Source organism: Lampris incognitus, chromosome 12 (assembly GCF_029633865.1).
Source record: "Lampris incognitus isolate fLamInc1 chromosome 12, fLamInc1.hap2, whole genome shotgun sequence".
Lineage (NCBI taxonomy): Eukaryota > Metazoa > Chordata > Actinopteri > Lampriformes > Lampridae > Lampris > Lampris incognitus.
In genome coordinates, this window is record NC_079222.1 from 33,939,954 (window position 1) to 33,959,919 (window position 19,966).

A 19,966-nucleotide genomic window follows, 5' to 3' on the forward strand; every position below is an offset into this window, starting at 1 on the left:
CAGGTGCCCCGACCGACCAGAGGAGGTGCTAGTGCAGCGACCAGGACACACACCCACATCCGGCTTCCCACCCGCAGTCATGGCCAGTTGTGTCTGTGGGGATGCCCGACCAAGCTGGAGGTATCACAGGAGGTATCACTGCAATCCTCGTGTTGGTAGGCAACGGAATAGACCATGAGAACAATTCTAACACAACAAAAAGTACTGTACAGATTTGTTATTTTTCCAACAGTAGCAAAGGTTTATTCCAAATATGGTTGTTTCAGTGTGGCTACAGACCAGGTTCAGTAACATGGAAGATGAAGAACAGGTTTTGGAAAACATTTGCTAAACCATCTCGCTGGACAGCTAAACCATCTCGGTTGGACAGAGATTTACATAGGACAGACGGGAATTGGGAGGATATTGTGGCGAATAACAAAATTTGTTGAGGTGGGAAGAGTATTGAAATATTTGACTCAACTAACAAGTCCTGCCTCCTAAAATTTTACACAAGTCAAAGCGGTGGTACTTTCTTTAAGAACATTAATAGAAATTGACATAAACAGTACGGAGGGATCCAGCTGCTCCAACACCCTACATTAACTTTTTTCCCGAATTATCACTTAAAGAAGACAATATCCATAACTGTCCATTTATGTTTACATTTTACTAATGTATTTATTTACCTTGTCTTTATAACTGTATTGTCTAAATATAAAACATAAGTAAAAAAACAAGAGTAAATCATTACTCAAGTAGAAGTATTGACTTATGAAAAGTGTTCCCAAAAGTAGTGTTATTCCAAAACTCTTAAGCAGGCACAAGAACTGGAATTCATTAACTAGTTTCCACCTCTGGAAATGTAGAACTGCCTTGTGCTCGACAGTCCTGTCAAGTCTTGACACTCCGGTGGGTCGTATTTCCTTCAGTTTGCCTCGTCCTTGGATGCCTCGTCAAAATTCTCTACCAGATCTGAAAAACAAGATTCAGAGGCAAATTGAAAGAGGCAGCGGAAAAAGCAGGTCTTCTTGGCTAGCACAGACATCCATCCTTTATCTGAGATGTTATTCCAAGTGTAATTCCATCCCAAAGTTCTGCTCATCTCTCCATCTCGTACAAACTGAGTTATGCTTAGCATATGTGAGTGCAAAAGCTGTGTAGCTAGGAGCAGTGGGCAGCCGCCGTGCAGCACCCGGGGACCAACTCCAGTTCTTCTTGCCATTGCCTAGCTCAGGGGCACAGACAGGAGTATTAACCCTAGCATGCATGTCTTTTTTTTAATGGTGGGGGAAACTGGAGCACCCGGAGAAAACCCACCGCAGACACGGGGAGAACATGCAAACTCCACACAGAGGACGACCTGGGATGATCCCCAAGGTTGGACAACTCCGGGGTTTGAACGCAGGACCTTCTTGCTGTGAGGTGACAGCGCTAACCACTGGGCCACCAACATTTTAGCAGCTGTGCCAGCTGCTAATTGCTAATTAGTGTGCCAGAGTTTCTGAGACACCGCAAATAAGTAATTTAAAACATGTAAAGCTATCGTGTGATCTTCACATCTTATATTCGGAGCTCAATTAACTCCTCGTGAAAGTAAGTTCCTGCCTTCCGAGTTCCCTGGTATTTTCCAGGTCAGTGTTAGCTTTGCAAGATTCTGAGAACTTTTTCTTTTTGCTAGCAAATTTAGCAGCTGTAAAAAAAAAAAGCACAGTCATGCAGATGAAAAGGTGGGCTGTAATTGCTTACTCAAATGTGAGATATCTGGCTATTCCAGTTCTCTGCTTAAAAGGTTAAAGGTCAAAACAAAAACAATTCCAATGGTCTGAAGATGCATGTTTCTCAAGTGAGGGAACAAAAAAAGAAACTTCACTCCAATAATAACTTGCTGGCCATGGCTGTTAAGCCCGTGTCATCAGACTTAAATTGCTCCTTTTGCTGAATACACATGTAACCACTTGTTAAATTAGTAAAAACTCTGGTTACAAAAGTAACGAGTTCTCAGCCTGGATGAAGTAATTGTGATGACAACATTGTGTGTTCAGCATACTTTACCCATGGAAAAAAGCATATAAGGTTTTCAGAATGTGCAAACAATGAACACGGGTTTCAAACAATAACCATTACAATTTCAGTGTTCAGTCAGTGATGTATCCTTTAGTTCATCCCCTTTTTCAGGCAAAAACCAAACCTACCACTGTTGTTTTCTAGAAGATAAAGAAGATACGTGTTGGCATTGACGCCTAGCTGGAAACTAAGGACTCAAGCCACCTGAAATTGGTGTTTAAATTGTCACAATTCTGAATGGTGACTTAAGGTGCAGATGCAAAATAGGCAAATGAAATCAGTTGTACTTGTCCCACTGGAACTTGATTTTTTGTTACAACAGTGGCGTGAAATATGTTTCGTGTTAAAGCTTCAATCTGCAACTTTTCTCTTTATCCATTTGAAATGTGATGACGACAAAGCCATTCTGCTGGACAGACAATATTTTAGCAGAAAAATGTTCCAAAAATGTTTTATTAAATATTAATTATTAGTATACTTATTATATATATGGATGGATTATTATACTATTATTATTATTATTCATTCATTCATTCTCCAAACCGCTTATCCTTACTCAGGGCCATGGGGATGCTGGAGCCTATCCCAGCAGACATTGGGAGGCAGGTGGGAAGACACCCTGGACAAGCCACCGGTCCATCACAGGACCCACACACACACACACACACACACACACACACACACACACTACCACACTTTCACTCCTAGGGAAAATTTAGTACGGCTGATTCACCTGGGGTAAATGGGGTACATGTCTTTGGACTGTGGGAGGAAACCAGAGCCCCCGGAGGAAACCCACGCAGACACAGGGAGAACATGCAAACTCCACACAGAGGACGACCCGGGATGACCCTCAAGTTTGGACTACCCCAGGGCTCAAATCCAGGACCTTCTTGCTGTGAGGCGACCGCACTAACCACTGCGCCACTGTGCCGCAATTATTATTTATTACATATTTATTATTTATGATTATATTTATTAAATATTTTAATAGAAAAAAAATGTTCCAAAAATGTTTTTAAAGTGTTTTAGTAGAAAAAATGTTCAATGTGTGTGTCGGCCCTGTGATGGATTGGCAGCCTGTCCAGGGTGTCTCCATGCCTGCCGCCCAATGGACTGCTGGAATAGGCTCCAGCATCCTCGCAACCCAGAAAGCAGGATAAGCGGTTTGGATAATGGGTGGAAAAATGTTCCAACACAGTTTAATGTTGGAGGCAGAGGGAAACAGACCTGTTGCAACCGGTCTGCTTGCACTACAAACAAGGTTGAGCAGCCATTGTTGCTCGTGTGCCATAAGCTCATAGGAAACAGTCCACACCCTCATAAAAATGGGGTATTCTGACCAAAGCTAAAGCAAGCAATCTAATGTATTACAAACTTAATTAAAATATATTATATAACTCACTCAATATCCTACAGGAATACTGAGTGAGTGTCCAACAGAAACATTGCCACATCGGCGTAATATTTCAGTCTTTTTCCCCACTGGAGTTGTGTTAAAAATGTACGCGTTTACACCGCACCAGTTGGTGCGACCCAACCAAAAAATGATAAATTATAGTGTTATACGGGGACTGGGGAGTGTCTCCAACCCTGGTAAGGACGCCAGTTAGTATTCCAGTTAGTATTATGTAATCTAACTCCATGATCCAGTCTGGGGGGGGGGGGTGTAAAGGAGAAAAGTTGCCCATTTCAGCTTGAAAGTCTGCCCTACCTTTTGGATAACAGCACTTAAACTTTAAAAGAATCCAAAGACTAAATACAGCAGTTAGAAGGCTCCACAGTACAATACAAAACGTGGCATTTCAGAACTCACCTGGAACTTCATCTTCCTCCTCTACTATGGCAATTGGTGCTTTTCCATCAATAGCTGTTGAAACAAACAAACAAAAAAAAAGTTCTCAGAATCTTGCAAAGTTTACACTGACCTGGAAAATACCAGGGAACACTGAAAGCAGGAATGTCCTATCACAAGGAGTTAATTGAGCTCCAATATAAAATGTGATGATCACACGACAGCTCCATACGCTTTGAATTACTTATTTTCGCTGTCTCAGAAACTCTGGCGCACTCACCCTGTTTGGGCAACGCCTCTGCCAGTCTCCTAAGGCTTGTCAGGCTGTCGGCGCCCAGCTGATTCAGGATGCCGGGCAGCATCTCGGTCATCTGCTTGGTCTCCGCGTGCCCTGTGATGGTGAAGGTGTTGGCTGCAAGCGAGGCCTGCACTTTGGGATTGTTGAAATGTATAACCGTCCCCTGATTTGTGAACATGTTAACCTGCGAAAGACATTTATCTGTGAATTCCACCCAAGGAAATATCAGGGGATATTAAAATAGTTGGGGAAAAAAAATCATTGAAGGTTTAATCACGTTGTGGTGCAGCGTAAAAGGCATTTTGCCTACCTCTTCAATACCAGAAATATTATTGACTCCAAGTTTCTTAAGGGAGAACTGAAGTTTCTTGTCATCTGCAGTCGCTGTTCTGTGCACAACCTTCTTCTTTCTGCGGGCACTACCCTGTGTGCCAGAAACACACAGATGTTTGTGAGAACTTTACATTTCTAGCTACGACACCAGTCTGTACAAAGAAATCAGGATTACGAGATTATCAATACATCCTTTTCGTTTATGAAATGTACCCCAATTAGATGATCTTTGGCTTATTACCCTTTTCAAATAGTTCAGAAGGATCTTATTGGTTGTCTATTCATTTTAGTCTACATATCCCAAGTTGTGATTGGTCAAGGTGCCCGTGAACTGAAAGTGACTTTACTGCACTGAAGCAACGCTAGTGAGGCTGCAGGCTCTAGAGGGGATGAGGCATCCATTGTTTGGCGAGACAGTTTTGCAAATCCTGTTCCTGCTGGGTGAAGAACCACACGTACCCAGGTTATTCTGCCACCATGTCTTTTCCTCAACGCACAGCCTCTGTGAACGCCATCTCACACCCAGTACATGAATCACAACTTTGCCAATAAACTCACACCAGTTGTCTCCATTTTCAAGTTGAAGGAAATACTAAATTTAAGTCATGAAATGCGTAATTGAGTGTGATACCTCACTCCTAATGCCTGGCAGAAATGGTCACATGCAGCTAAAAATGAAAATAAAAATTGGGCATTTTACATGCTGTGCTGTGAAATGTTTATTTTGTCAGTTACCTTTCCGCCAATGCGCACTTGTGCCTGAAGCTTGGCAAGTTTTTCTTGATTCATTACTTCTTTCATCTGAAAAAAAAAAGAGGTGCACAACACAATTAATGCACATGACCTAAATATCCATGTGTGTCTGTACAGTGTTACAAAATGGATACTTCTTCACAGGCTGCTTACATCACTCTGGAAAATTATAGCTCCATGATTCTACTTTTCTACAACTCAACAACCTGCATTACACAGCGACCCCCCCCCCCTTTTCTCTCCAACTGTACCTGTCCAATTACCCCACTCCTCCGAGCCGTCCCGGTCGCTGCTGCTCCACCCCCTCTGCCGATCCGGGGAGGGCTGCAGACTACCACATGCCTCCTCCGATACATGTGGAGTCGCCAGCCGCTTCTTTTCACCTGACAGTGAAGAGTTTCGCCGGGGGGGGCGTAGCGCTTGGGAGTATCACGCTGTTCCCCCCAGTTCCCCCCTCCCCACTGAACAGGCGCCCGACCGACCAGAGGAGGCGCTAGTGCAGTGACCAGGACACATACCCACATCCGGCTTCCCACCCACAGACATGGCCAATTGTGTCTGTAGGGATGCCCGACCAAGCAGGGGTAACATGGGGATTTGAACTGGCGAACCCCGTGTTGGTAGGCAACGGAATAGACCGCTATGCCAACCAGGTGCCCATTACACACCTAAGTTTAAAAGCACTCAGCAGGGTGCAGTCTAAACTCAGACATTAGTCTGCCGCCGTCTTTAAATTCGCATCCAGTAGCACACAACCCCTCTATTCCAAATATCTTAGCAAATCCACATCCATCTCAAAACTGTCCTTTGTGGGTTCAGTTTGATGGAAATATGTTACAGGGATGGAGAACTTTATTACCTGACTTAATGGGAAGTAATGTGTACAGTGTGAGCTACAATCCCCCCCCCCCAAAAAAAACCCTGTGAGATAGCGTTGTAAGGCAATGTCTAACAGTGGTCCCATGTTCAAAATCTCCAAAATTAAGTTTTTTGTTTTTTTTTATTGATTTTGATACTTTATTGATCCCTGGGGGGAAATTATGCTCTGTATTTAACCCATCCTAGCTATGTAGCTAGGAGCAGTGGGCAGGCACCGTGCAGCACCCGGGGACCAACTCCAGTTCATCTCGCCATGCCTTGGTCAAGGGCACAGACAGGTGTATTAACCCTAACATGCATGTCTTTTTGATGGTGGGGGAAACCGGAGCACCCGGAGAAACCCCACCGCAGACACGGGGAGAACATGCAAACTCCACACAGAGGACGACTTGGGATGACCCCCCAAGGTTAGACAACCCCGGGGTTCGAACCCAGGACCTTCTTGCTGTGAGGCGACAGCACTAACCACTGCGCCACTGTGCCACAATGAGTAAAATATTACCATAACAAATATGCACAATACAAAACAGATGTATCCTTTAAAGAGGAAAGAAATGACAAAAAGCCTAAAAAAATATTTTGCATTAGTTTATCTTAGACATTGGCAACAGAGTCCGAGTATGCAGGTTTTTTGATCCCTACACAAGGTGACGTCACTAGTGTACCTTGAACCAAAGAGAACAGAGTAGATAGTCGAATCACCTGGTGTGGTGTTTGGCTGGAAAGGAAAACATGCAATCACGTGGCATTCCATGCCAAATGATTACCTTTGGTTTATCTAAATGTCAGGCAAATCCAATCATTCAGGAATAATAAAGAATTTTACGATATCAATATACGTATATGGTTATATAGTTAGCTAGCTAGCTAGGTAGATACCATGATTACGAATACAACCATTCAAGTTATAATGTCACAATTTCATTTAGCAGACATTTTTATCCAAAGCGATGTACATCTGAGAGTTAAACAACACAAGCAAGGATCTAGTCAGGAGGCGACAACACAAGTAAGTGCCAAAAAAATAGATTCAAGTCCAAGAGGCCATATAGGTGTCAAGTTGATGCTTGAGTAAATCCACATTCAAGAGGGAAGTGTGTTTGCTAGCATGAACACTTCCCTCTTGAAAGTGTTTTCCTTCTTTGTATATGCTTGAGCATCAGCCTATATGCATTCAATATTTTGCTAACATGATCCATCTTTGCCACTTCCTTTTTCAGTGTGCAACCACAGCTGCCAAGCACCGATAGATCACCACCTATCTATTTTTTTCTGACCACTAACACCCCCGCCCCCCATTTCCACTGACAGATGCTGTCTTGGGCGTTTCCCCCTTGTGCTCACTATGGGCGCCATCATGTGTTTGAAGCAAATCGTCGATTTTAAGCGTAGTGCAAGTTCACAGTCGGGGAAAACAGGAGAGGCTGAATTAAAATCCTGATTTTATGGGCGTCCGGGTAGTGTAGCGATCTATTCCATTGCCTACCAACAAGAGGCTCGCCGGTTCGAATCCCCGTGTTACCTCCGGCTTGGTCGGGCATCCATACAAACACAATTGGTCGTGTCTGCGGATGGGAAACCGGATGTGGGTATGGGTCATGATTGCTGCACTAGCACCTCCTCTGGTCGGTCGGGGCGCTTGTTCGGGGGGGGGGGACTGGGGGGAATAGCGGGATCCTCCCATGTGCTACGTCCCCCTAGTGAAAATCCTCACTGTCAGGGGAAATGAAGCGGCTGGTGACTCCACGTGTATTGGAGGAGGCATGTGGTAGTCTGCAGCCCTCCCTGGATCATCAGCATAGGGGGTGGAGCAGCGATCGGGACGGCTCAGAGTGGGGTAATTGGTTAAGTGCAATTGGGGAGAAAAAGGGGGGGGGGGTCGCCAAAAAACAAAACAAAAACTCCTGATTTTATTATTATTTATTTTATTTTATTTACGGCGAGTATCTGGGCGGTTAGGAATAATACAATCTGCGGTTCCTGGAAATGCCTTTAATTTATGACTTCCGTTGTAAGAGTGGTGAGTGAGCACGCGATTTAAATCGATTTTTAAGAAAATCCTCTACAGTCATGGATCCAGCAGGTCAGCATGGGTCAATATATGCTTGAACAATGGTCCAGGTAGTGCGGTCACCTCCAAGTTGATGAGGGGGGCCATTGGATTGCTGCAGTACTAAATATGGAAGGAACTTTTTTCTATTAGTAAATGTTTATGGCTATAATAACAGTGGTCAAAACAAAACATTGTTGTCACAAATTGCTGATTTTGTAAAAAATCTAAAAGCTACATCTACTACTACTTTCAGCTGCTCCTGTTAGGGGTCGCCACAGCAGATCATCCATTTCCATCTCCTGTCCTCTGCATCTTCCTCTGTCACATCAGCCACCTACCCGCATGTCCTCTCTCACTACATCCATAAACCTCCTCTTTGGCCTTCCTCTTTTCCTCTTCCCTGGCAGCTCCATATTCAGCATCCTTCTCCCAATATACCCAGCATCTCTCCTCCACACATGTCCAAACCATCCCAGTCTTGCCTCTCTTGCTTTGTCTCCAAACCGTCCCACCTGAGCTGTCCCTCTAATATACTCGTTCCTAATCCTGTCCTTCTTCGTCACTCCCAGTGAAAATCTTAGCATCTTCAACTCTGCCACCTCCAGCTCCACCTCCTGTCTTTTCATCAGTGCCACTGTCTCCAAACCATATAACACAGCTGGTCTCACAACAATCTTGTAAACCTTCCTTTTAACTCTTGCTGGTACCCTTCTGTCGCAAATCACTCCTGACACTCTTCTCCACCCACTCCACCCTGCCTGTACTCTCTTCTTCACCTCTCTTCTGCACTCCCCGTTACTTTGAACAGTTGACCCAAAGCTACATCCGTTCATCCATTATCGGTCACGGGGATGCTGTAGCCTATCTATCCCAGCAGTCATTGGGTGGCAGGCGGGGAGACACCCTGGACAGGCCGCCAGGCCATTACAGCCCCCCCCCCCAACCCAACACACATTCACACCTGACCCTGCATGTCTTTGGACTGTGGGAGGAAACCAGAGCACCAGGAAGAAAACCCACGTAGACACGGGGAGAACATGCAAACTCCACACAGAGTACGACCCGGGATAAACCCCAAGGTTGGACACACCCGGGGCTCAAACCCAGGACCTTCTTGCTGTGAGGCGACCGCGCTAACCATTGCACCACCGTGCCGCCCCCCAAAGCTACATACCCAACTGAATTCATTTTAGTGGGAGATTTTAATCTTACTCCAAATGAATGGCCCCCTTCCAGATATACAGATCATCATTACAACAATATTATACAGGATTTTAGTAATTCACATTCGCTGATTGATATATGAAGTGATCTGTATCCAGAATTAAGGCAATTCTCATGGGTCAAACCTATTGGAAACAGTAAGTCAAGAATAGATTTTTGGTTCAGTACACAAGAAATGTTAAGATACGTAACCAAGGCCACTATATCAGGGGCTCCTCTGACAGATCATTGGCTGATTTCTTAGGAGTTAAAATCAGAAGAAATACGTTTACAAAAGATTATTGGACAGAATGATTGATTATTGGATTTGGAATGCCAGTTTGCTTAATGTTATAATATGGTAAGAAAATTGACATCAAATATTATGAGTGAAAATAATAATAATACATATGGAGTGAAATGGGAATATTTTGAGGGAACTATCAATTGGATTCAGTAAAAGGAGAGTTAAGAAACAAAGGGAGTCGGACATTAAGCTGATTCAAGACATTAATGAATGTTGCAAGACAACTGTAGCGTCTACAGAAGATAAAGTAGGTTAGTTAAGTTTACAATACAGATCATATTTATATATGAAATGGGCATGGCAAAAGTAAGAGGTATATAGTAAATCTAAGACCTGTAACTCTCTTCAATTTCGATTATAAGATTTTTTACTTATGCTATTGCTAACAGTGAAATTGGGTATGTCACAAATAATAACTTCAAAGGCAGATCAATACATAATAACAGAATAGTCTTGGATATCTTGGACTATAGGGATTTAGTTGACGATGATGGAGATATTTTGTTTGGATATCTTGGACTGTAGGGATTTAATTGATGATGATGGAGATATTTTGTTTCTCGACTTTTGAAAAAGCTTTTGATATGGTCGAGCACCGTTTTATTTAGCAGACTGGAGTATTTTGGATTTGGTGAATGTTTTATTAAGACAACTCTTATGTTATATGATGGTATTGCCAGTTCAGTATCTCTCCCACATGGTACTACTACAAGGAACTAGGAGGATCCAGCAAGTCCTCAGCTATTCATCATGGCTGCTGAATTACTTGTTATATCTATCAAGAATAATGATACCATCCACCAACTGACTGTTTTGGGTTATCCATTAGTCAAAAGTCAGCTGGCAGATGACACAACACTGTTTCTGAAGAATGCCAAATACATCGCCCGTATTTTACAAGTAGCATCTCATTTCTCTGCTGCTTCTGTTTTACATGTGAATTTAAAATGTGAACTGAAGGCTGTTCATGATCAACCTCAGACATCTTTTTATGGCATACCTGTTAAGGATGAAGTCAAATATTTTGGGCAGTTATAACAAAAGACTTAGATGCTAGAGAAAAGGCCAATATCCAAACCAACTTAAAAAAAAAGAAAGCAAGCCAGAACATTTTATACAGCTGGTTACAGAGACATTTCTATTTTTGGCAGGATCTTCTTAATCAAGATGGAAGTGCTATCCAGTCTGATATATCCAGCACACTCTTTAGCTGTACCTAAAAAGATGACCCCAAAGGGTCAGTCATAATTCAATTAAAAAACAAAAACTGATACTGGACACTGAGGGTAGTATTCTGGGGTACAATGAGCTTATTTGGTAACATAATATTGTTGGCACAAAGAGAAAATACTCTATGTAATGAGAGCTGGTCCATCTGGATTGCTACTATTAGAGGTTAATTAATCTATTCATCCATGGTACAAAGGTTTGAGCAGTCTATATATCGCAGATTTGGAGTTTTTAGATACAAACTGTAATAACAGCGCTCCGTACTAAGATATCCTCTCGCTCCTGAATGTTTTCCGGTTCCGGTTCACAGGGAAGCGCCCTGGTGCAGGAATACACAAGAAGTGACGTAGTTAAAATTACAACACGTTATGTCATTTCCTCTACTCCTTAAGAAGCACACTGCAATACCATTAACGATTTAGGCCTCATAAAAATGAATTGCTGAGACATGGGCTTAGCTTGGATTTGAATAAGTGTTTTTTTGTAACACAGCAGCTAAGACTGAAGGACATTTACTCTCGTGGGTTGACGAAAAGGTTCCGGGACGGGCTGCAGAAGTGGGCGAGGTCCGAACATGTGATTCCTAGTATAAAAACCTAAAATATGGATATGTTTTAAAAAAAATACGAGATAAAAACCTGGAATGTTTTTGTAATAATGTTATGATTTTGGTGACGTGTTATATCCACAAACGTAGGGGTTGTTGTTTTTTCTAGACTTCACCAGTCTGTCGCTGTCAAGTAGGAGATATTATTTTTCCGCTCTTTGACCAAATGGAGCTCGAAAGGGTGTCCTTAATAAAGCACACGGAGGGAGCCACGAAACCGGAGCCAAAGCCCACGTACGGCCAAACCGACATGGCCAATTAACATGATTCCGAGTCCGATTAAACTGTGTAACGTTATCGACCATACGAAGAAAAGTAGCCCTACGCTGGCTTTACTTTAGAGTTGTTTTAACGTGTGGTTTTCAATTTTATTGTCTCTTGTGTTCATATGTTGTATTTAGAGACAGTTTGCGAATACTACCCGACTGTTTATTTTTAAATCTTGATAAATAACGACATAAAAAAAAGTTAGCCGCTTTGCTAACTGCTGTGTATGGCCTGTATGGACCCGTCGCTGACAGCCTTCCGTACGCCTCGTTCGCGGCACGTCCCGTTCCGTCACCTCTAGTCCCGGACCGTAAAGCCAGCAAGCGGGTCAAGATTCGGGTTTATCTTGATGTGTTGGTGGGGCCCAGAAGGTAGTTTAAACGAACCTCACTGACCTGTACACGCTATCCACAACGGCACGCGGGGAGCAAGATGGAATCGGGAAGGCGGATGGAGGAAGTGACGTCAAAACGCCCAGCTGTCAGCGCAGCAACGCAGGATGTTGGGACGGGGGTTTTTTTTCTTCTTCGTGTATTTTGCGAATCACCGTCATAGCAACGGTATAAAACACAGCAAACGTTTACCACCTATTCTCCCTCCCACAACCCATCCCCACCAGCCGAGTAGGGACATAAAAGAAGAAAACAATTAAAAAAAAAAAGTTTAAATAAAAAGTAAATAGATGAATAAAGTAAAGGGCGTGTTTTAGCGCAATTTGTCCTGCTCCCTTAGAGCGCGTTCCCGCTGAAGCAGATTACCAACGTTAATATTGTAACGTGCATGGATAAGTAGACACGCTGGCCTCTGGCTAGCGGGTCGGACCCTTGAGTCGGCTGGTTAACGTTGTCGCTTGCGGAGCCGGAGACACGGGTTCGCATCCCGGCTGTGGCGACGGCCTCCCGGACTCTGTCCCCCGAATTCGCGACATCGGTGTCAGAAGTGGGATGTGTCGATCGGAAGCGTATGCGCCCTGAGGCGTGAAGGAGGTGATATGCTTAAGCGCGGGGACTGGTTTACTGCTGAACTAACGTTTAGGTGTCACTTTCACTGCATTTTGTGTCGCAATCCTCTTAAAATAAGAATGGCACCAAAGGGGGGAAAAAACAAGTAATCTATTAATTTCAAGAATGTAACTGTATCTGAATACCATAAATTTAAATTGTAACTGTATTTGAATAGTTACTCATATTTTGTATTCTAAATACGTAACGCCGTTACATGTATTCCGTTACTCCCCAACACTGTCTATTTAACATAGTTTCCACCAGCACCCTGCTGGCCAACAGTACCGGTGGTGGTTGTTGGTAACCCGGGCCTCGACTGACCCGGTATGGAAATCTGATTTATGATCCGCATGTTTGATTTGACAGTGGCACTGACGAAAAGACAGGAGGTGCAGCTGGAGGAGGCTGAGTTGAAGATGCTAAGATTTTCATTGGGAGTGGTGAAGAAGGACAGGATTAGGAACGAGTATATTAGAGGGACAGCTCAGGTCGGACGGTTTGGACACAAAGCAAGAGAGGCAAGATTGAGATGGTTTGGACATGTGTGGAGGAGAGATGCTGGGTATATTGGGAGAAGCATGCTGAATATGGAGCTGCCAGGAAAGAGGAGAAGAGGAAGGCCAAAGAGGAGGTTTATGGATGTGGTGCGAGAGAACATGCAGGTGGCTGGTGTGACGGAGGAAGATGCAGAGGACAGGAAGAGATGGAAACGGATGATCCACTGTGGCGCCCCCTAATGGGAGCAGCTGAAAGTAGTGGTAGTAGAGTTTGACAAATGTTTATTTCCTTGCACACTCATACACAATTATTCATGTTTGTTATGGCTTACTTAGTTCCTGGCGTGCTCTTTTTCTGGACGGCGGGCTGCAATAAAAACCGTTCAATATATACAAGAATGTGTGGACAAGTCTTGCCATCTGCCAAGTTGTTCCGCAGCGAGGGTGGAACAGTAAAAGACGGATCTTCTGCGATTGCAACCTGGTTGGGTGACAGATTCAGTCTGCAGTTCAAGCAACACAGTAAAACGTCTCCTGCTGAAAACAAGGACATGGAGGTGAGTTCCACCTCATCACATTCAACAAACAAATCATCTGAAGGCTCATAGAGACCAATAGCAAGCTTAGCAGCCATAGAGGCGCGTGCAAAGGCAGATGCAGCAAAGACCAGAGCCATGCATGCACAAAAAGAAATAGAGCCCAAAGTAAAAAAAAAAGGCTCAGCTTGAGGATACTTTGGATGCGCCACAGCAGGAAAAGGAAGCTGCAGCTGCAATAGCCGAAGTCGCCGTCTCTGAAGCAACTGCAGATGTAGACATCTCAGCACATTTCTTGGAGGGATCGCAGCCATTTCGCCAGCTCGGTAGAAAGAAAAAGAAAAAAAAACCATGTTAAAGAGCAGATGTCACACGTACAGAGACACTCGCCGCCAAGAGAAAATAAACCACCAGCTAATGAAAGTCACTTGCCCTTTCAGGATAGTAATTACCAGCTGCACAAGTTGTTCCCCACACTCCACGCAGCACACTCCTGTGGTACAACGACAGAACGACACCCCCTTTTGCCTGGTACCCTTAAGAAGGAAGAACATGCTGCCATAGAGCAAACAATATGCCTTATACCACTCTGCATACCACAGAGCTCGTGCTTTCCCGACCCCCCCAAGAAAGGCGAGACTGCACACTCACCATGCATTACACAAGGGCCTGATGACTCTCACCCTCCTGGCTGCGGCACAGCGGGCCTGGCCACAGTCCAGGCTCGCCATGAGCCGCTCACATCCAGGGTGGCGAAGTTCGATGATCAATCGGAGCACTGCTGGTCGTGGAAAGCCACATTCTGTAATGCCACAGGGGGGGGTGGACTGGAACCCAAGCTTGCTGAGCAGCTAGACCTACTACTTAAATACCTTGGAACAGACTGGGCAGAGCACGCAAAGAGACTCAGATCAGTCCACATTAAACAGCCCCTCCGAGGAACAGATTAGAGGAGTGTTATGGGTCAGTCGAGGCAACGGAAACCGCCTTCTTTAAGCAATGACCCTCGACATCTTCAGACTTACTGGCTTGCTTTGAACTGGAGTCAGCTAAAAGTGAAGGGTACCTGCCTGGCATGGGGTACTTGGATACTGCGCACGGCATCAGCCCAATTTCCAGAAAAAAAAAACACCCATTCAGCGTGCAGGGAAAATGGATGGTGCAGGGAAGCAGATACAAGCGGGGGCACAATATCAGCTTTCCACCATTCTCATTCTTCTCCAGCTTTATACGAGGTGAAGCAAAAATGAGAGATGACCTTAGCTTTCAGTACGGCATCTACTGCACTCCACCTCCACCACCTAAGATGGTGAAGTTTCTGAAGAAAATAGGTCGGCCCTCCATTATGGTACACAAGACAAACGTTGTCAGCAGTACCGATGACAATGAGAGAGACACAACTAAGATAAGAACGTCGAGGACCCTAAGAAAAGTGTCCCCTCAATAAAAAGCCGCATATACTGTGTAAATGTAGAGGCTTTCATGAAAAAAAACAACCTCTTGAGGAAAGAAAGAACTTCCTGAAAGAAAATTACACTAGACATGGGCAACTGGCGGCTGACTGAAGACGGGGGCCGAATTGGGTCAATTTCCAAATATCACTAAATTGTTGGTTTCACGTGTGTTGGAAGCAAGCGGGCCATTTGAGCGTATTTGAACCCGATCCCAATTGTAATTACACTGTTCACCGATAGAGGGCGCTCCCTCGAAGCGCATGGTCTCGGCGGGCCTCTTTCGCAACAACACGCAACAAGGAGAGACATGATGCGCCTCACGCTGTGAGGCGCGGTCGCCTCACAGCGAGAAGGTCCTGGGTTCGAGCCCCGGGGTAGTCCAACCTTTGGGGTCGTCCCGGGTCGTCCTCTGTGTGGAGTTTGCATGTTCTGCCCGTGTCTGCATGGGTTTCCTCCAGGTGCTCCGGTTTCCTCTCACAGTCCAAAGACATGTAGGTCAGGTGAACTGGCGGTACTAAATTGTCCCTAGGATTGAATGGGTGTGTGGGCCCTGTGATGGCCTGGCGGCCTGCCCAGGGTGTCTCCCCGCCTGCCGCCCAATGACTGCTGGGATCGGCTCCAGCATCCCCACGACCCTGTGTAGGATAAGCGGTTTGGATAATGGATGGATCTGTTGGAATACCTAGGCTGTCCCTTTACCTCGCTTTGAAACAGTACAAGTGGTACTGCGAGTCTGAGCCTGTTCTGATTGTGGTCTGCTCAGATGAGACAAGGACCGCGTCCTCGCTCTCCTTTCCAAATCTCCTCCCTGACAGCTGGATGCATGAATGCAGGCGTAACATGAGGGCAGGGTAGGATGCCGAACCCTCATGAACTGATGTGACAAACACCACCTCGATAAACTTGTGTTTGCACAGTTGCACAAAGATCTGGGCCCAGAACTGGTCTCGCCCATGGGCCCTAGCGATTGAACACCGGGTTTACGAAATATGATTGTTTACAAAATTGATTGGCCTGTTGTGGGCAAACCGTTCGGCCTATCACCTTTCTCCTTGGTCACTGCCCTCTGAGGATGACGCGGGCCAACATCTGAGAAGACCGAATAAAGGATTGAGGAGGAGTTCAAAAAAAGAAAAAGAAATCCACTTTATTTTGTCATTCTATGGTTACAATTAATTTCTCCTGCCTTGCTCAGTGGCACAGGCAGGAGAAGTAACCCTAACATGCGTGTCTTTTTGATGGTGGGAGGGAACCGGAGCACCCGGTGCAAACTCCACACAGAAAGGACCTGGGACGGTTTGGGGTTCGAACCCAGGACCTAACCACTGGGCCACCGTGACCCCCCCCCCTCAAAAAAAGCAGGTTTATCAGAAAATTCAAAATGGCAGAAAATTCATTTTTTGCACAAATAAAATAAGGAACCTATGTTATTTCCTGGGGTGGACCGGCGGCCTGTCCAGGGTGTCTCCCCACCTGCTGCTCAGTGACTGCTGGGATGGGCTCCAGCGTCCCGCGACCCCAACTGGGATAAGCAGCTTGGATAATGAATGAATGAATGAATGAATGAATGAATGAATGAATGAATGAACGAATGAACGAATGAACGAATGAATGAATATACGTTATTTCCAGCACGAACCAAGGATTCAGAAGAAGCAAGACGTTTGATTCTAGACCAAATGTTTCTTGAGATAGAGGCAAAGATGCTTGCAATTGCACCCCCTACAGGCCTATTAGGCTGATTTTTTTTTTTTTTTTTTGGTGCCTGAGTAGCGGGAAGGTTTGGAACCCACTGACCAAGCTTGGTGTCTCTAGGCCTTAACAGTTATTGAGATCTAGATACTTTCAGGGCAGAACAACCTGGAATAAAGAGAATACAGAATAAGAAGGGGAAGATATGGAGCAAACACAAGCGTGTTCCAGTAGCATGTCTGCTTGAAGCCCTAATAAAAACCTGAAATTACTTAACGGGTATTCACCTCCTTCTCTCTGTAGTAGCACTGTCAACAGGGCCAGATGTATTCGGTTTAATAACGTCCACCTATCTTGAGTTTCCTCAACTACATGATTTGCACAGTGAGCATCACAAACTTTGCTATGTCTCACCGATCACACAGTAAATTAGATTACTCCTGCTGTCATGCAGACAAAAGAACCGCCTGTAGAGTTTTGGGGGATATTTGGAGAAGGTTCTACAAAGATTAGCCAAACTTTGAACCTTTTTGAGGAGCTTAAAGTCAACTGTGACAAAATGGGGGGTGGGGGATAGATCAGTCCCTCCTGCCAAATTGAACGATCAAGTGGGATGGGAATTTGTCAGAAAAGTGACCAACAAGCCACCTACAGTGGTTCACAGAGCTGCAGAGCTCATTGTGTGAAGTGAGAGACACTTTCTGCAGATCAACGGGCGTCGACCCCATCACATACTTGGCCTCTCTGGAAGACTAGCTAGACAGAGGACACTTTTGCAAAAAGCCAACATTGAGTTGGGTATGAAGTTTTTGAGAGGCCATGTGACAAAATCTGAGACCTTCTGCGAGGTGATTTTGTGGATGGATGAGACTCGGATGTGCCTGAAAGCCAAGCCTGGATCATCCAACACCCGGGTAACAGCATCCTTATCAAGTATGGTGGTGACGGCATAATGCTGTGGGGTTTCTTTCCCACAGGAGAGGCTGGAAAGCCTTTTGCTAGCACAAGAGTCACTAATCAATGCAATATTTAGTATATCAAAAGCTGTTGTGGTTGTTACTGTAGTATTAATACTGATCATATATTGTACACTGTAAGAAAACAGCTTACTCAAGTCATTATTTCCTCAGCTTTTTTAAGCTTATCTTTTTTCCATTGCAGTATAACAAGAGTGGCATCAAACACAGGACAACTATCAATTTGTACCTTAATGATCCTATTAGAAACCGTTTGTTCCTTGATTTTTGCACTATTAACAGACACCTGTTGCTTTTTCCGTCCTGGCTAGACATTTAGATATTTTGATATTCCTCGGCCCGTAGATACTCTCCCATGGACAGTGTTAGATAGTTTTAGCTTCATTGATACTTCAGAATATGTTTTACAACCTTGTGTGGTCACGCTGCGTATCTCGATAATGCCCATTCTTAGTGTGCAAATATCTTTAATTTGATCTTGAAAACAAGTCTTTTGCAACCCTGTATCGCCCATCCAAAAACAGGCCTGGTTTACTGCTATATAAATAAATAAATAAATAAATAAACCACATGGAAAGACACACTTACAGAGAACCAGAATACATATAACATAACACTCACATTAGATATTGAAGAACACACCCTGGAGTTAATCAGACGATGCTAAAGTCAAGTGTGAAGGCCCACATGAGCCATTAGTTTGTTGAAATTACGTGTTAGGGCATTCAAATAAATCACTATTATACTGAAGAATGAGCAAAATCACTTCGTAACATGCTTGACCACCTATGTAATGTCTCCTATGAACTCCAATATGTGCAGGAAGGGAGAAAGTGAATGATCAATTTGTATCAAATCTCTTTACTAATAGGCTATAATGCAAGGCCACTCTCGGGGTCTAAGCTAGTCAAGTAAATAATAGATTCTTCAATCAGGAAAAAGACTTGACTCGACTCGTTTTGTTTTCTTATGCAGCAGTATATTCAGCAGAAACAGACTTTCCATTTGGTAGAAACTGAACAATTATATATATATATATATATATATATATGAGAGCAAAAAACAACATAATGTTGTGCCAACGCAAATAAAAGGAACGAAGAAAAAAATTCGGACAGCCAAAAATTCTTCTCAAACAGACTTAAATTTATGATTGTTTAATTCTGCCATTTTTTTCTATAACCAGTTCAGGCTATATCAGGTCTATGCTTAACAAAGACACTTAGTAGACTTTGTCTCAAAATACTGATCCATTGTGAGTTTATTTTTTGCTGTGATTATTTAAGTGTAATTACTTTTGGTGTATTTTTCATGTAATTATAGAAAATCAGCAATATTTGGGGTCACGGGGACCAGAGGTGAAACCCACTGCCAGGGTGGTGAGAGAAAATTAAGAGCTCTTCTTTCTTTCTGTTCCTATAGTTCCTATAGCTTTCACGTTGGGGTATGTATAGGACTATATAGTCCTTATATAGGACTGTAGTCCCTGAAGACGGGAGGTGCCCTTTGTCTGCGCCCTGTGTCACATCAGGAAACAGAGATGGTTTACCTTCTCTGTTTGACCTCAGCAACAGGAGCCACACTGGACCCTCGGTGAACCGCATGTTTTTAATAGCCCCGACCCTCTATTCAGATGCCTTTTAGATGTTATAGATTTTCAAACAAATTTTCTGAACAGTATTTCTTTCCTCTTCTCTTGCTTGTTGTCTCTTGACCAGATCCTTTCCTGTGTTGTATGAACTCTCAGATGTACGGATAAAAGCGTTTGCAAAATGAAATTGTAACATTGTAACACTGTAGTATCGTAACATTGTAGCATTGTAACACTGTAACATTGTAGCATTGTAACATAGCATTGTAACAATGTAGCATTTTAACATTGTAACATTGTAGCATTGTAACATTGTATCATTCTCTTGTTTGATGTCATGGCAGCCGTTTCATGGTGTACGATTGATCATTTTCCACTTTATCTCATGGACACTGTTGTAATGAATGCGATGGGTTCTGATGTAAAATATCTATAGTCATCTTG

General features: G+C 43.9%; 1 protein-coding gene across 2 annotated transcripts; it reads right to left on the reverse strand.

Moving 5' to 3' along the window:
• Positions 1 to 213: 213 nt before the first annotated feature.
• btf3 (basic transcription factor 3) lies at positions 214 to 12,247 on the reverse strand. 2 transcript variants are annotated; one of them, XM_056290562.1, is made up of 6 exons: positions 12,167 to 12,247; positions 5,208 to 5,273; positions 4,450 to 4,563; positions 4,122 to 4,323; positions 3,863 to 3,916; positions 214 to 954 (listed from the first exon to the last, which is right to left on the reverse strand). In XM_056290562.1, exons 2-6 carry the CDS (start codon positions 5,271 to 5,273, stop codon positions 908 to 910), a joined length of 483 nt encoding a protein of 160 aa, XP_056146537.1. In that variant the 5' UTR covers positions 12,167 to 12,247; the 3' UTR covers positions 214 to 907. The 2 variants fall into 2 exon arrangements, with proteins under 2 accessions (XP_056146537.1, XP_056146538.1); XM_056290563.1 differs by having other exon boundaries at positions 12,158 to 12,181.
• Positions 12,248 to 19,966: the final 7,719 nt, after the last annotated feature.

Excerpts from the sequence above, each read along its gene's own strand:
- btf3 (XM_056290562.1), bottom strand. The coding sequence starts at position 5,273 with ATGAAAGAAGTAATGAATCAAGAAAAACTTGCCAAGCTTCAGGCACAA. Across the intron at positions 4,324-4,449 it reads ATATTTCTGGTATTGAAGAG|GTTAACATGTTCACAAATCA; the intron begins GTAGGCAAAATG and ends TGTCTTTCGCAG. Across the intron at positions 955-3,862 it reads GGAGGAAGATGAAGTTCCAG|ATCTGGTAGAGAATTTTGAC; the intron begins GTGAGTTCTGAA and ends CTTGTTTTTCAG.